The 14,780-nt window shown below is 36.8% G+C and overlaps 2 protein-coding genes across 3 annotated transcripts; one reads left to right on the plus strand and one right to left on the minus strand.

Annotated features, from left to right (window-relative positions):
- The first annotated feature begins 21 nt into the window (after positions 1 to 21).
- Positions 22 to 7,716, plus strand: rars2 (arginyl-tRNA synthetase 2, mitochondrial). 2 transcript variants are annotated; one of them, XM_032585674.1, is made up of 20 exons: positions 22 to 163; positions 255 to 328; positions 430 to 532; positions 782 to 865; positions 954 to 1,054; positions 1,141 to 1,196; positions 1,544 to 1,627; positions 1,711 to 1,787; positions 1,958 to 2,116; positions 2,208 to 2,314; positions 3,792 to 3,887; positions 4,041 to 4,101; positions 4,812 to 4,888; positions 5,331 to 5,455; positions 6,129 to 6,196; positions 6,287 to 6,396; positions 7,048 to 7,143; positions 7,225 to 7,299; positions 7,402 to 7,465; positions 7,549 to 7,716. In XM_032585674.1, exons 1-20 carry the CDS (start codon positions 128 to 130, stop codon positions 7,633 to 7,635), a joined length of 1,740 nt encoding a protein of 579 aa, XP_032441565.1. In that variant the 5' UTR covers positions 22 to 127; the 3' UTR covers positions 7,636 to 7,716. The 2 variants fall into 2 exon arrangements, with proteins under 2 accessions (XP_032441565.1, XP_032441564.1); XM_032585673.1 differs by having other exon boundaries at positions 7,402 to 7,712.
- slc35a1 (solute carrier family 35 member A1) lies at positions 7,363 to 14,010 on the minus strand. The gene is made up of 8 exons (XM_032585675.1): positions 13,413 to 14,010; positions 12,990 to 13,170; positions 10,749 to 10,908; positions 9,494 to 9,646; positions 9,354 to 9,420; positions 9,090 to 9,266; positions 8,877 to 9,011; positions 7,363 to 8,427 (listed from the first exon to the last, which is right to left on the minus strand). The coding sequence occupies exons 1-8, from the start codon at positions 13,420 to 13,422 to the stop codon at positions 8,288 to 8,290; spliced, it is 1,023 nt and encodes a 340-aa protein (XP_032441566.1). The 5' UTR covers positions 13,423 to 14,010; the 3' UTR covers positions 7,363 to 8,287.
- Positions 14,011 to 14,780: the final 770 nt, after the last annotated feature.

Consider the following 14,780-nt stretch of genomic DNA (forward strand, 5'->3'; position numbering starts at 1 on the left):
GGACGAGCGGAGCGGAAGCAGCGTTAAACAGGAAGTGTGACATCTCTGCCAATGTGATCAGGTCGTGTAGAAATGTCATATTTTTTATGAAGTTTATAGTTAATGTTTGGCTTTATGCTTAGAAAACATGACTTGCTTTTTTAGAAGAAAAATTGCTGCGAAGGTAAGCTTGGCAAAAAGACGCGTCTAAGTTTTATACACAATATCTCAGACCTTGTAAGATGGTCATTTTATTTGCTTGTCTGATTTTCCAGCTTGCGAAGACGCTGCAACAGTCTGAGGATGTTTTTGTCCCAGCTCTGACTGCTGTTCCTGTGTTAAAGAAACGGTTAAGTTTGTTTACTTAATTTGCATCCAGTCTGCAGGTGCCTTTCATGTTTGCTCTTTCGCAGCTCAGGTGTAACTCCAGGATTGTTATGTTTTTTTTAGACCCAGTCCCGACTTCAGGCTGTCACTTGAAACATTACGAGTCAACGGGATTCTGGCTTCCAGTGGGGATCTTCAGTTGCAGACAGAAAACCTGGCTGCCCAGGTCAGATTTATAATGCAAACAGAATATGAATAGGCTCCAATAAGAGTGAAAATGACAAGTGACATCATATGCAGTGTCTTGCAAAAAAGGCAAATATTTTCTATCCTTTTCAACTTTGTATTTATGTAAAACACAAACGTCATTATCTTTTAGTTGGATTTTATTTTATAGGCCAACACAAAGTGCCACATAAACAAATGTTTCTGATTTATAACTCATTAGTCTTATTTGTTCTACACTGTTTTTCAGCTAAAGCCAGACAGCGTGGTGGAAGAGATTTCAGCTCGACAAGGGTTGATTTACTTTAAACTAAACCGCAGTCTTCTTGCTGAGGTTTGTTTGCACTGACCTGACTCCCAGAGAGCCCAACAAAAAGTCTTGAATTCTTCTGATTGTTACATTTCAACCTTTTCTGTTTCAGAAACTGTTGGAGCCATTTGGGAAAGGCGAGAATAATAACTTTGGGTTAAATAGTGAACTTTTTGAAACTCTGAAAAGAGGGACCATATTAGTGGAGTTCAGGTGGGTTTAGATATATGGGTCTGATAAGAAGTATATTAATATATTTAAAATTTGATTTTAAAACACAAACGTTATGTGTTTTTTAGCTCCCCAAATATTGCTAAAAAGTTTCATGCTGGGCATCTGCGCTCAACGATTATTGGTGAGTTTGAGAAATGTATCTATTTTGCATACATTTCTGCTTCAGCATAATGCCCAGGAAAAGCACTCATACAACTTGAATCTTTGAAACTTAAGCTGTGATTTTATTTTACTAACACAAAGTAGTGCGCAGTTGTTATGTGGATGGGAAATGAGACTTGGTTTTCAAAATGATTTATACATAATAAAGGGAAAATGTGACTATGGATGTTATTTAGGAGTAGAGGACCAAATACAAATACACAGCTAATATGCATTATTTTTTTAAGTTGAAAGTATTGGAAAATTGTTAGGTGATCATTTTGATTAAAAATGTCTTTAAAATAAATCTAACTTTTGCATCTTCAGGTAACTTCATAGCTAACCTGAAACAATCTCTTGGTAACAATGTTATCCGAATGAACTACCTGGGAGACTGGGGCATGCAGTTTGGTGAGTGTGTTGTGCCACATATGCTCCCGGAAGTGAAATTACTACTTGACAAACCACTAATGTGAACTGACTTGAACTTTCAGGTTTGTTGGGAGCTGGATTTAGCAGGTTTGGGTGCATGGAAAAAATAAAGGAAAATCCATTACAGCATTTGTTTGAGGTGGGTATTTTATTTTTTTTCCTTCTAAATTGCTTTTAGTTCTGAATTTGAGTATATTTAAGTATTTGCTTTCATTCACGGTTTTTGGTTATAAAAGACAGTTGACTGTTGCCTTTGGTTTTATAGTACTATGGATTTTATGGTATTATTTGCTGTCTTCTGTACCTCAGGTTTATGTTCGAGTGAACAAAGAAGCGGAGCACAGTGAAGATATCAAACTTGCAGCTAAAGACTTCTTTAGACAGCTGGAGCAGCATGAAAACCAGGCCATGTCATTATGGCAACAGTTCCGGGAGATCACAGTGAAAGAGTATCAGCATATTTATAAGGTCAGTTCTCTCTCTGAAACACAAACTCAGTGTGAAACATGAAAGCACACAGAGGTTATTCAGACTTTTTTGTTTTTTGAATTTTCAACAGAGGTTAGGAATCCACTTTGATGTATACAGCGGGGAGTCATTTCACCAAGCCCAAACCCAGGAGGTGGTCCAGGAGCTGCAGAGCCGAGGTCTGCTGAAAACCTCAGAGTATGTAGATGCCTTCATTCATAACTGCACTTGTGGCCTTTAGGGATGGCACTGATGCAAATGTATTAGATTTAAGATTGAATTATGCTTCTCCTAACCTGTTGTGCACAGCTATGACGTCAGGATGAATGCATCCTGACATCACTATTGTTAGCATATTAAATCACCAAGGACTGATCTGGGGGTTTTGACTAAAATTTGTCAGTTGTCGTTACTCTTAAGTTTTCATGACCTGAAAATGACCATGTTTGAACAAGAACAGTAAGCTTGTAAAAAGACAGCTCAAATTGCTGAACATTTAGGTGTAAATGTATATGAATATTTAAGTACCACTCTGTTCAAAAATGCCTCAACTTAGCATTTGATTAAAAGAAAGTCATTTTTCTCTGGTTTGTTAGAGACACAGATGTGCTGATGCCAGCCCCTGGTGGCAACTTGTATTAATACGGTTCAGGGCAACAGCTGCCTAGGGTTCATTTTAAGGTTATGAAATACATTTAGGTCTTATGTTCAGGTGTAGATAAATAATAATAATATTTTTTTAAACTACTTGTCCTGTTTTTTGTTGTTGTTGTTTTTTTTTAAAAGGCCTAAAAGCGCTAAAAGCTTTACGTTTAATTTAAACAATCGATGGCCAACATTTTTTGCATGGTCATGTTTTCCTGAAACCTCATGATTGTGTTCTGTCATGCCTTTTTTTAATGTAGACAGCTAAAGAATATTTCTAGAAAGTAATTATATTATTTTCTGATGATACTGTTTTTCTGTCTCTTCATTAAAGGTTCAAAATAGTATCTTAGTAATCGATTACAGGCTCTTACAGTGTGATGATTACTTCCTGGACCTTCATTTGTCAGACAAAGGAGCTTATTTATTTTGAGCCTCGTAAGGACCCACCAGAAGAGCATAGCATTTACAATAAGGTTAGATTTTGGACTAGTATCTCAGGACCTTGGTTGACTGTGTTTTAATTTGATTTAAACAGAGATCTGATTACCAAGCAGATTTAACCCCATGTGCAGAGACTGAACTGTCTTTTTTATGTTTGTAAACTTAATTATCCATTGTCCACATGCAGGGATGTAGTGTGGGCCTTCGAACATTTATTTGCTGATTTAATAGGCGGACAGTGCAGAACAAAAAGAGTTTAAGTAGTATTGTGAATATTTAATTGAATTCAGCTGTTTCACCTGTTTTTTCCTGTATCTGGAAAAAACTGGTGGTTTAAAAAGCCAAGAAAATTACCAGCAAGCTCGACCACGTCCCTGTCAAAGGACTTCATCTAATTACGGTCTGGACAATGCTGCAGTGGTCAAACTGAAAATTAATTATGGATGCTGAACAGTGAAAGTGTAACCATATAGAATAATTTTGCTAGAGACAAACAGGTTTGTTGTATTTATTATGTTTTGACTTTTTTCTTCTTTTTTTTTTTGCATGTAGAAATTTATATATGTATCTATCATTGTGTTAACAGGAAGGGAACCGGCGTGGTTGATCTCTCCCCAAATGGAGACACGAGTAACATCTGTACGATACTCCGCAGTGACGGAACGACCCTCTACATCACCAGGTAAGTGCAAGCAAGATTTAAACCCAGCACAGGATGTATACCTGTGAGGGGGTCTGCAGATCAGCGCTTAAGTTGTTTTAGTGAATGTTTAATGTGTTTTATTCTGAAATCTGAAATTATTAGATTAAGGCACTGAAATGTTTTCTCTCACAGGGACATTGCTGCAGCTATCAGCAGAAAGGAAAAGTACTGCTTTGATGATATGATTTATGTGGTAAGAGCTGAAAGAAATCAGTTATTATTTTTATCTACTTTACTTTCATGTTGCTTTAATTAGGTTTCTGTCTACATCTGCTGCATTAAATAAATAGGAGAATTTCCAAAATGAAATGAACCTTCTCTGGACATTGTGCCTTAAGAAGCTATGAATGTATCTAGGTGTCAGGGTTCCTACATAGTTTTGGAAAGTCTGGATTTTTGTTTGACTGTTTTCTCAAGTCTGGATAAGTATGGAAAAAAGAAAATGTAGTTGCCACAATTGTCCTTAAGCCAGATCTAGTGAAACAACGTATTTTACAAAAGATGGCAAACTTTGCAAATTGTACTTTAAAGAATTTTGCATTTATAGCTGGATAAAGTGGTTTTTCAGTTGTGCGGTATCATGATTTGTATAATCTCCAGAAGACAACAATTTAAGCAGTTGAGGTGAAAATTGTGTACACATGTGCAGAATGTTCTAGAAGCTGCTAGAAAAAATAGAAATTTGAACCTGAAAAATTTCTATAGAAACTATAGAAATTTGAAATGCAAAAGTACAGAAACCAAGCAGAAAGTGCAGAAACCAAGCTTTCAATCACTAGTTTAACAAAGTGTTTTTCACGTATAGTCAGTTGTGTGTGGAGATCTTAAACTGCCAACTCACATTTTCCACCTGTATAACTACCATGTAATTCTCCTGGTTAATCTGTTTTTTTTTCTTTTCAGACAGACAAAAGCCAGGAGAATCACTTCACCCAGTTGTTCCAGATTCTCCTGACAATGGGGAATTCTTGGGCTGAAAGGTGTGCCTCAGCTTGACACCTGCAGATGTATGGAACATGTTCCACCTTTGGCAAGAAAGCCAAGAGGAATAACAAGATGACCAGGAAATAAATCACTTAATCCCAGAATGTCCTGACTTTATAAAATCACATCTGAAGTTGATTATGAGTGGCTTCAGAAATGTTTCATAAAGACTGACACAAAACAGTAACATTATTGCCTGTAAGCAAATCAGTGAGAAACTCTATTCCTATTACATGTGACTGTTTCTCTATACACCACTATAACCCTTATTAAGTTAACAGCTGTTTATAATTCAGTTTCCTTATACTCTAGAAAATAGCGTAAGCTCTTAAAATATGTGTGTGATTCCTTAATTTAATTGATATTCATGTTACTGTATCTTGTATAAGTCAACAGCTTTAAATTTGAATTCATATTTAGGTGTGGTTGTGTTATCAGGTGTCGGCATGTGTCCTTCGGCCTGGTGCAGGGCATGAAGACCAGGACGGGTGAGGTGGTGTTTCTGGAGGATGTGCTGGACGAAGCTCGGGCCAGGATGCTCCACAACATGAACCAATCCAATAGTAAGGCTGTCCACATTTAAGTAATTTAGCATTTCTGATCATTAGCTGCTATTAAATATTGCTACATGCTTGGATCTCAGTACTTATACTTGTAAAAAAAAGTAATACTGCTGCAGCACATGATCACAAATCTAGTTTAACAAATTTGTATTTTTAGCATATTCCAGTTATTAATGGATCTCTGTGCTCTCTTGCATGTTTTATATAATCTAACTTGGTCTACATGGTCCTGCAGTGCAGCATTCTGACAGTCTTACAGAACAGAAGCAAGATCCTGCTTCTGCAGAACTAATTTCAGTTAAATTGGTAACAGATTGTTTTCTAATCTATGCTGTACGTGCTCTAATTGCTGGCAAAAAACAAAACAAAAAAACAATTAAAATAGAGAACATAAAAAAAGTATCACATTTTTCCACCACTAACTGACAATATAGCAGACTGTTGGCTTTTCTTTCACAACTCATGGCAGACTCACTCTGAAAATGTATTGGTCAGGTTAATCTTGGGAGTGACAGTTTGACGTTTTTCATCTAAATTGCTGTGGTTAATATGGCAATAAAAAAGCATGTTCTTTTAAAATAGAAACAATGATGACCAGAATAAGAAGCTTGTCATCATTTAGTAGGAGTGAAATAGTTTGAGGCAGTAACACCCGTAATCAATCTTTCCACAGCAACGAAGGAACTGGAAAACCCGAAAGACACAGCAGAGAAAGTGGGAATCAGTGCACTAATAGTCCAGGTGAAGCATCACAACAGATCTTCACAAAATCCCACGAGTTGTTTTGCTTGTTGACAGGTAAATGATTTTTTTCCACTGTTGTTTTAACAGGATTTTAAAGGTCCCCTTCGGTCTGATTATAAATTTGATTGGGATCGGATGCTGCAGGCTCAAGGTGACACCGGCGTCTTCTTGCAATACACACATGCCCGACTCTGCAGGTAAGCATGAGTTGTTATAAAGATTTAGGTATGGTTATTTATAGGAGTATGATTCATGTTATGGCTTACAGATGATTACACAAAATTAATCACAAAAAAGCTATTTTGTATAATCATGGGAAAGATTCCTGACTTGAATTCAGCAAATGCTGTCCATACCCTTCACTTCAGAGTAAAACACTAAACATAATTTCTAAAGAAAGCTGACTGTATCAAAGGATATTAATTGAATGTTTAGTGGAAGGAAAAAGTGCAGTAATGTCCCAGGGTCTGGATGGAGAGGCACAGAATTGAAGTTTTCACGTTCAGTAATGATTTATAGACCTGCTGTTGGTGCAGTTTCAGGTTGTTCAATAGACTGAGCACCTCCATGTCCTGCTGCATTGATGCAATTATGTAATCCAAAGGAACCCACAACCAAAAGATTTACTGTATATTTGATTAAAAATCTTCTAATTGATCTTGTGAAATATTCCAACTTTCTAAGAAACCCTATGCCCATATTCATCAAATTAACAGCAATAAATGCTTGAAATATACAAATCTGTGTGTCATCAATCCATCCGTAGTTTTGCTTTTTGCTCTTTGAAAAAACAGGACTAACAGGACGTATAACATAAATCAATCATACAAACTGTAATGTTTTGGCAGTCTAATGCAGAGGAATGAAGGTGTGGAGGCAGCTGCGTTCAACCCATCCTGCCTGTCTGACCGGACCGGTGTCGTCATCCTTCAGCACCTCCTTCGGTAAGCATACAACCTTCCACTGTGCTGTGGAAGACTGTAACAACATCACAATCTACCAGTTAAATATTAATCCGTTTGTAGTTACGATGAGGTGTTGTATCAGTCGGACCAGGACCTGCAGCCCAAATACCTCGTCAACTTTTTACTGAAGCTGAGGTAAGGAACCGGATGTTTGGTTTGAGGGTTAGTCCTGCAGAGGTTCAGAACTTTGAATAGACACACCTGTTCATACTTTTATTAGAACTCTGTACCTTACAGCCACTTCATCGCTTCAGCACACAGAGAGCTGCCAGTGAAAGGAAGTCCTCCAGATGTTGCACAGGTTTATAACAAAGCACTTCTAACTATATTTGAATATGCAAAATTACATAAAAACATTTTAAAATGTCTTTGTTCACTATGCAGGCAAGGTTACGACTGTTCAGTGCAGCACGCTCCGTTCTGGCCAGCGGGATGAGAATACTTGGAATCACACCAGTTCAAAAAATGTAAACTAAACCTTTAAAGCTCTTTGGTAGTGAATACAAAGTCCTATATTTTTCCAAATAAAATTTAAAAATGCATACAAACTTCTACCGTGTCTACAATTTAATACGTTTTAAAATAACAGTTAAAAACACAATGCAACATTGATACAAAAGACACTTAAGAGGTTCAATAAAAATCAAACATGCACTGTCCTTTTAAGTCTGATGTCTCCTGTGCACCTGCAGGCTTTAATTGAACCTCTGATAACACTTTGCACAGTTAAAAGAATATCCTTCAGTATGTGAAGTTGTCTTGTTTATGTGCCTCCTGTACAGATGTACTACTTCACTAAATATTAATTCACAGATCGCAACCCACTTCCTCAGATTATCAAAAAACTTTACAATCAGGAAACTACCAAGAGCCACCTACCCCTCTGTTTGTGTCAGCTGAACTTCTTGTAGCACAAAAAGAGAGATTATGTTGAAATAGCTGTTAATTCAAAGCGTAATCATCTATCCCATGTGCATGAAGGGAGGCGCAAATTTAACCAAACATAGTGTGGACCCAGTTCAGTGTTGATGTGGAAAATGTCTCTCTAATCACCCCATGAAGTCCTGCAGGTCAACAGAAAACATACGTGATTCTTCTGAGTCCTTTGGTGAGAGTTTGTGACTCACACATTGATTAGTTTCTGTTTAAGTTCGGAGTCTGTCGCTTTATCTGGCCGGGTCACTTTGGATGTGTCCTGCTTTGGAAGTCCATAGAGGTAAATGGAAACACACACCAGCAACGCTCCAGAAGCAAATGTGATTGCTGCAAAAGAAGAAAATAAAATGAGTTTGCAAAAACCAAAAAGGCATTTAAAAAAAAAAAAATCAAACCTTCTTAACTTTTGTTTATAAGCGGTGATCTCAAAAGTATACATGCATAAGAATATTTACTTTTCTAAAAACCAAGATTTTCCTAAAAATTACACCAGCTGGCCATGGACTTTAGGGTTTTTGACCAAAAATATTTACCTTAAATACAAGATAAGTACATAAAGTAATGATATTCTGCAAATTACATGAGGCTGTCAGTCATTTACAAACTGAAACCAACTCAATAACCTGTTTGCATTTGTACTACACTGTTTAATTCTTAAACATCCTAAAGCTGAATTCCTTTTCTGTGTCAAATGCTCCCATGTACTGAGATGGCTAGCATCTGCTAACGTTCTTAATTAAGTCTGCTAATAATGTGTGTGTGGGAAAGAAACATACTTATCTGCAGTCCAAACAACAGGACAGATGCAACTGTTGAGAGAACAATGGCCGCTGCAGCTGAAAAGCCCTTCATGATGTTGTCCGTATACTTCACCACTACGGATGTGTAAAGACCGCCAACACTGGCCAGAACTGCAAAAGCACCAGAAACAGTGTCAAACAAATTTAATACTTTAGACTTAATTCATCAGCAGCTTTCCAAATACTTACATACAACCAAGCACACCCATGGTGTGTAGCCATAGAAGAAGCCTTTCTCCATGACCTTTTCTCCATCGTTGATGAAGACTCCAATCAGGGTCACCACAATGCCAGAGAGGTACATCTGAATATTTCTGACCCACAGGGATGTATCTGAGCTCTTCAACACTTTCTCAAAGTACACACCTTGATTACAGAAAGAGAAATAAAACTAACTTAACCAATGGGTTAAAAACATCTGTCTCTTTCAAAGGACCTAGCTCTTAATTTTACCTGCAAATCCAGAGCAGAGGACAGCCACAGCAATAGCCATGAACCCAATAAAGGGATTCTGCTCAATCTGCAGCAGAAAAGAAAATCTAGTATACATAGCCTCACCAGAACAGACAAAACATACCTGATGGCAACCGTACCTGAACTTTGGTAGCTTCTGCAGGCTTCCACTGAACCAGCGTTACGCCACCACAAAGCATGAAAACAGAGAACCACTGCAGCCGGCTGAGAGAGCGGTTCAGCATGAGGACTGTACACAAGGCCGTGCAAGGGATCTTCAGCTGATAAGTCACCTAAACAGCAAAACACAAAACCGATCTAAAGACGGGCATTTTTGTAAAGCTTTATAAGCATTTCATATCCTGATAACACTAGAGATATAAGGAAATTTATATCCAGAAGCCCAGAATGTTTATTAGCTTAAAAAGAAATAAGAGTAATAATAAACTATTGTCTCATAATGGCAATACTATAAATATATAATTTTGAAATAATATAACTATATAATAATTATAAATATTATAATATAATATTTATATTATTATAAATATAAAATATAAATATATAATATAAAATAACACAATTTATCAAAGATGTTCTTGCAGCCTTGTTCCTACAATCATCTTTTATGCACAATTTAACTTTATGACTGAAAAAAAACCCATTCAGAATATAAACATCAAGCATAAATCTGGAAATTTTACATTAAATAAGGATGAAGGAACAGCATGTACATGTATTTGCAGCTGTTATATATAAAAACAGAGGAGATATGACAATGCAAATATGCATATCTCATTTTACAACAGAGTAGTTGACTAATCTCGGAGTCATAAAGTGTTCATTGCGCTCAGAGATACAGCCTGAGGAAATAAACAGTCTCTGTGATGGCTGGGCTTTGCAAATTTCCTCTGTGGCGCTGAACTGAAGGTAAAAGTCTAAACAGTTTGTGTCCAGGACATGTGGGGCCTGCAGAGATGTTGGCTGCCCTTTTCTTCTGACCCTGGACCTGTATAAGTGATGGATGCTCAGGCACCATCTCTGGACCCAAGATAGTGTGGTTCCTATAAACTATAAGTTTCTATTAGCAACTTCTGGTTTCTAACAGCATTTATTTGCTCTACTTGTTTTTATTACTTCCTGTATAACATGGTAAGTTTTATACCAGTGCCAGACTTTCAATTTAGTTGTGCAAGTTCTCCTGTTTGTGTCAATTAACTCAACAAAATCCATGTCCATATTCTAAAGTGTCTTTTCTCTTTAGCAATTTGTCCCAGGACACAAGTAGTCAAAACATGTAAAAATAAAATGGACATAATTCCAGAAATTTCTGTCTCTCTCTCGCTCCATTTTTTTACAAGTTAGTTACAATTGGAAGAACAGAGCCCATCTTACCTGATAAACTGCTGCATCAAGGTTACTGAGTGCAATGAAGGCCATGTTGTTCTGAACTGCATACACTAACGAAGGCACACTCAGCTTCAGCAGTTCCTTCGGGCTGTAGATGATCTGCTCTACTATCATGTTCTTGAACCGTACGATGCTACTCGTTTCTCTAGAGACATTGAAAAAAACAGGACAATTAAGATTGTTTTTTTAGCACAGTTATGGAAGAACAAATACGGCAACAATACATAACGTGATCCTATTGTACCAAAAAGAAGAACCAGTTTAGCAGCTCTCAGTTTTTCTGCTTTGAGAAAAATATTCTAAACACAGAAGATCTTTCTGTTTCTATGATGAAAGCATGATGGTGCACGACACACCTTTTAGTAGGGAAAAGCTAGCTGTTTAGAATAGCTTAATTTGCAAAAGAAAAAGTTTAATAGACACCTATGAGAGCGTTGGAAGGAGGGCTGAAATTAAGGTTGGGATTAGGTTTGGAAGGAGTGTCACAAAAAGGCAAATATTTCATAAACCATAGAAGATGTCAATGCCTAAAGACAAACCTGTAATGTCCTGAATGAGCAGAATGTGATAAATGTTGGCTGAAATCTGCCGAAAAGTGTACAGATCTTGGAAGTATTTAAGAAGTATTCTGAAGGGTGTTGTGGAAAAAAATTTAAATCTGATTAAGAATTTTAAATACCATGTAGACACCGTACAATGAAATGTATAAAATAACAAACCAAAAAAATCTTTGAAAGTCATCTGCACATATACCTCATTTAAGCTGGTCCCAAATGCACCTTCATTACTAAATCAAATTAGCTTTAATGTCATTTAAAGCTAAATGTCTAATGTCTGTCAAGTTAAATAAAGCTAATTTAACTTTGGAATTAAATCAAACTCCAAAGTTTGATTTAACTTTTGGAGTGAAATCAAAGGCATTTGATTTAACTTTAATTGCCCTTCTGGGATAAATAAAGTTTTACTGAATTTTATTGAATTGAATTATATCCATAAACTTTAGGGTGCATAGTCAGTTAAAGAGTGGAAGCACAACAGCTTATAATATAGTTGTAGGGACACGCGTTATCTCTATTCTAACTATGAACACTGATGAAGGGAAACATCTGAAGCATGCAAACCTTTCCCCCTGAAGGTCTGAAATGGGACACACTGTGCAAGACTGCACTAGTAATCCAATTATGAGAACACCAACTTAAAGGTAAATTGTTATCCATGTACAGTGCAGGTTATGCACTCAACACTCGGCAAGGGAAACTTACGCATGAACAACTGCATAAATTCAGCTTTGCATGGAGGAGGTGTGCCTGCGGCACAGCCGAGGTGTTGAGGTCAAAGGTTCTTTTTAACTGCAGCATATGCTAATCTACATTGGTGCGCTTGGTGTCTTTCTGTCATCTTGTTAGGTCCCCATAAAAGATCTGTGGGTTTAAGTCAGGCAGGGTTGCTAACCAATCAAATTGTCATTCAGAGACTAAGGACAATAAATACGTTTTTTGTGTTTTTGACAGTGAGGAGAATGCACTGAAATATGAAATCAGAATTTCCATAAAGCATGTAAGGGAAGTGATCTAAAATGTCCTCTCAGACAGTTGCATTGACCTTAAAATTTGAAAACAAACAAACAAAAAACACCACTGAGCAACAAACCAGTGATTTTCCTCATTATTCCTGGAAAGACGATTTGGTCTCTGGAACCAGAGACAGATGTCAAATGGAACAAAACAATCAAATCCTGGATATATTTATGCTGGGTGGCTTTTGCAACACAGACTCCAGCTGCAAATCATGTCCTGTTAATTTTCCTCTTCTATATCATTGATTTTGTCTAGCAATCCTTTCAAAGCAAAGGTTATGCCTGTTACTGCTCCTTTCTCTAGTACATGTTTTCTTCCACTTAACTTTCCATCAATATATTTGATACAGCACTCTGAACACCTAGCTTCTTTAACAATTATCTTTAGGAGAATACGCTGTTTTCTGTAAGCATTTCTGTAATATTTTTAATAGGTGTCAAATTTTTAGAGACTGATTTTTGGGGATTTTACTAGCTGTAAGACATAATCATCTAATTGATCATAAATAAACACTTAAAATATTTTACTGTGTGTAGAGAATCCATATAAGATCCATTTATTTACTGAAATAAAATTTTCCATTATATTCTAATTCACCGACACGTAAATGCATATATCCAGCACTGTATCAAATGTGATAAACACTTACTTAGCCAGCATCCCAAGGCTCAGAATTAATTTAATGACCTCAGTGATGCACACCGCTGTGGTAGAGAAGTACAGGGCCCCTGATGAAATGGTCCGTGTGTACCTTAATGCCACAGTGTACGTAGCTGCCACCAGCGTCATCACTGCCAGGCAGTACAGCTTGAAGACCACACTCACGTTTTCTGCGGAGAAAAACGTTCAAAATGTAGTTATTTATAGCATGTAATGTAGACATTTTCAATTTTAATACTTTATTAAGAAGAAGAACGGTGGCGCGAACAGTGATCTGTATTATAGAAGCCTTAGTTGCGAATATTTTTCACTTTATTCTAATTTTACTTCAGCCCTAAACGCCACGGCAGCTAGCACTAGCCTGCTAGAGTGTGATAACTACAGAGGGGAAAAAATAAGGTGAATGACTTACCTACGGCCATTTTCGTACAACTTTATGTCCGTCCTAGAAGAAATGAAGTCAGTTACCTTCCCCCTGTTACATGCCATATATACCAGAAGAGCTACCAGGAGTTAAACGATTAAAGTGGCCAAACCAGCAGCACAACAAAAAACTTCACTTCCGGTTTCCTCCTACATCTCCCAGAATGCAACGGAAAGGTGCGTTTGCATTCCGAACCAGTCTATCCCGAGGAACATGTTGCTCAAAAATGTTTAATTGAAATAATTCATGCTTTGCAAACATTACTTAGGCTGTTATAAGAAACAGAAACGTTTTATTTTTAATATTAGGAATTGTTCTTCGTCAGAGGTTACTAATACATAAGAGATAATAAAAGTATGATGAGCAAATATTATATCTTCAGCTTCAATATATTGTAGTTGATCTCTTTCAAATGATCCCTGCAATGCATTACAAAATAATTCACACTTCTCAAACTATTTCACTCTTTGTCACCTTACTGCATATTTCAGAATGTTTGTTTGGATTACTTTATGTTGGACCAACATAAAGTAATACCACTGTGAGTAGGAAGGAAAATGTTTTAACAAAACCAAATCTATAAAGTGTGGTGTTGCACCCTCTAAAACAGGGGTGGGCAACTCCAGGCCTCGAGGGCCGGTCTCCTGCAACTTTTAGATGTGTCTCTACTTCAACACACCTGAGTCAAATAATGAGGTCATTAGCAGGACTCTGGAGAACTTGACTGAACTTAGGAGGCGATTCAGCTGTTGGATTCAAGTGTGTTGGACCAGGGAGACAACTAAGAGTTGCAGGACACCGGCCCTCGAGGACCAGGATTGCCCAACCCTGCTCTAAAACCACGATTCCCTGTATAATAAGCAGACAGATTTAATAAATTATTCAAGCATAAAAATATGCAGTAAGATGAACCTAAAACCAGTTGAGTTATATTTGAATTGTGCTTTGAGTTACTGTGTTTGCTTTACCACAAATCAAGTTGCCAAAGAAACATATAAAGAAAGTATTCCTACTTAGCAATAAGTTTTTAATACAGTGGAATGTTTGTATAGTTGCAGTTTGCAAAGATAAATATAAATAAAATAAAATACATATAAGATTGAGATACTGTCTGAATGGGAATTTCTATGCTTTAAAAAAGAGATGGGAACGTATTCTTGAATACTTCAAAATTTCAAAATGAAAAAACCAGTAATGTGAATCCGAATGATGTATATGTTTATGTATAAATTGGTTACTTTTCTCATATGATTGCTGTAATTTATGTACATGCCTCCGGTTTTGTTTTCTGTATCAGTGCTGTATAAGTTTTGTCCTGTTATTGTTCTTTCCTTTTCTCTTTTTGTATAAATGTTC

This window comes from Xiphophorus hellerii, chromosome 15 (genome assembly GCF_003331165.1).
Source record: "Xiphophorus hellerii strain 12219 chromosome 15, Xiphophorus_hellerii-4.1, whole genome shotgun sequence".
Taxonomy (NCBI): Eukaryota; Metazoa; Chordata; class Actinopteri; order Cyprinodontiformes; family Poeciliidae; genus Xiphophorus; species Xiphophorus hellerii.

Coding starts and splice junctions, on each gene's coding strand:
- rars2 (XM_032585673.1), top strand. CDS start 128: ATGACTTGCTTTTTTAGAAGAAAAATTGCTGCGAAG. Junction 533..781: donor CAGAAAACCTGGCTGCCCAG/GTCAGATTTATA, acceptor ACTGTTTTTCAG/CTAAAGCCAGACAGCGTGGT. Junction 6,397..7,047: donor ACACATGCCCGACTCTGCAG/GTAAGCATGAGT, acceptor ATGTTTTGGCAG/TCTAATGCAGAGGAATGAAG.
- slc35a1 (XM_032585675.1), bottom strand. Junction 9,421..9,493: donor CAGAAGCTACCAAAGTTCAG/GTACGGTTGCCA, acceptor TTTCTGCTGCAG/ATTGAGCAGAATCCCTTTAT. Junction 8,428..8,876: donor GTTGTTTGGACTGCAGATAA/GTATGTTTCTTT, acceptor CTTCTTTTGCAG/CAATCACATTTGCTTCTGGA.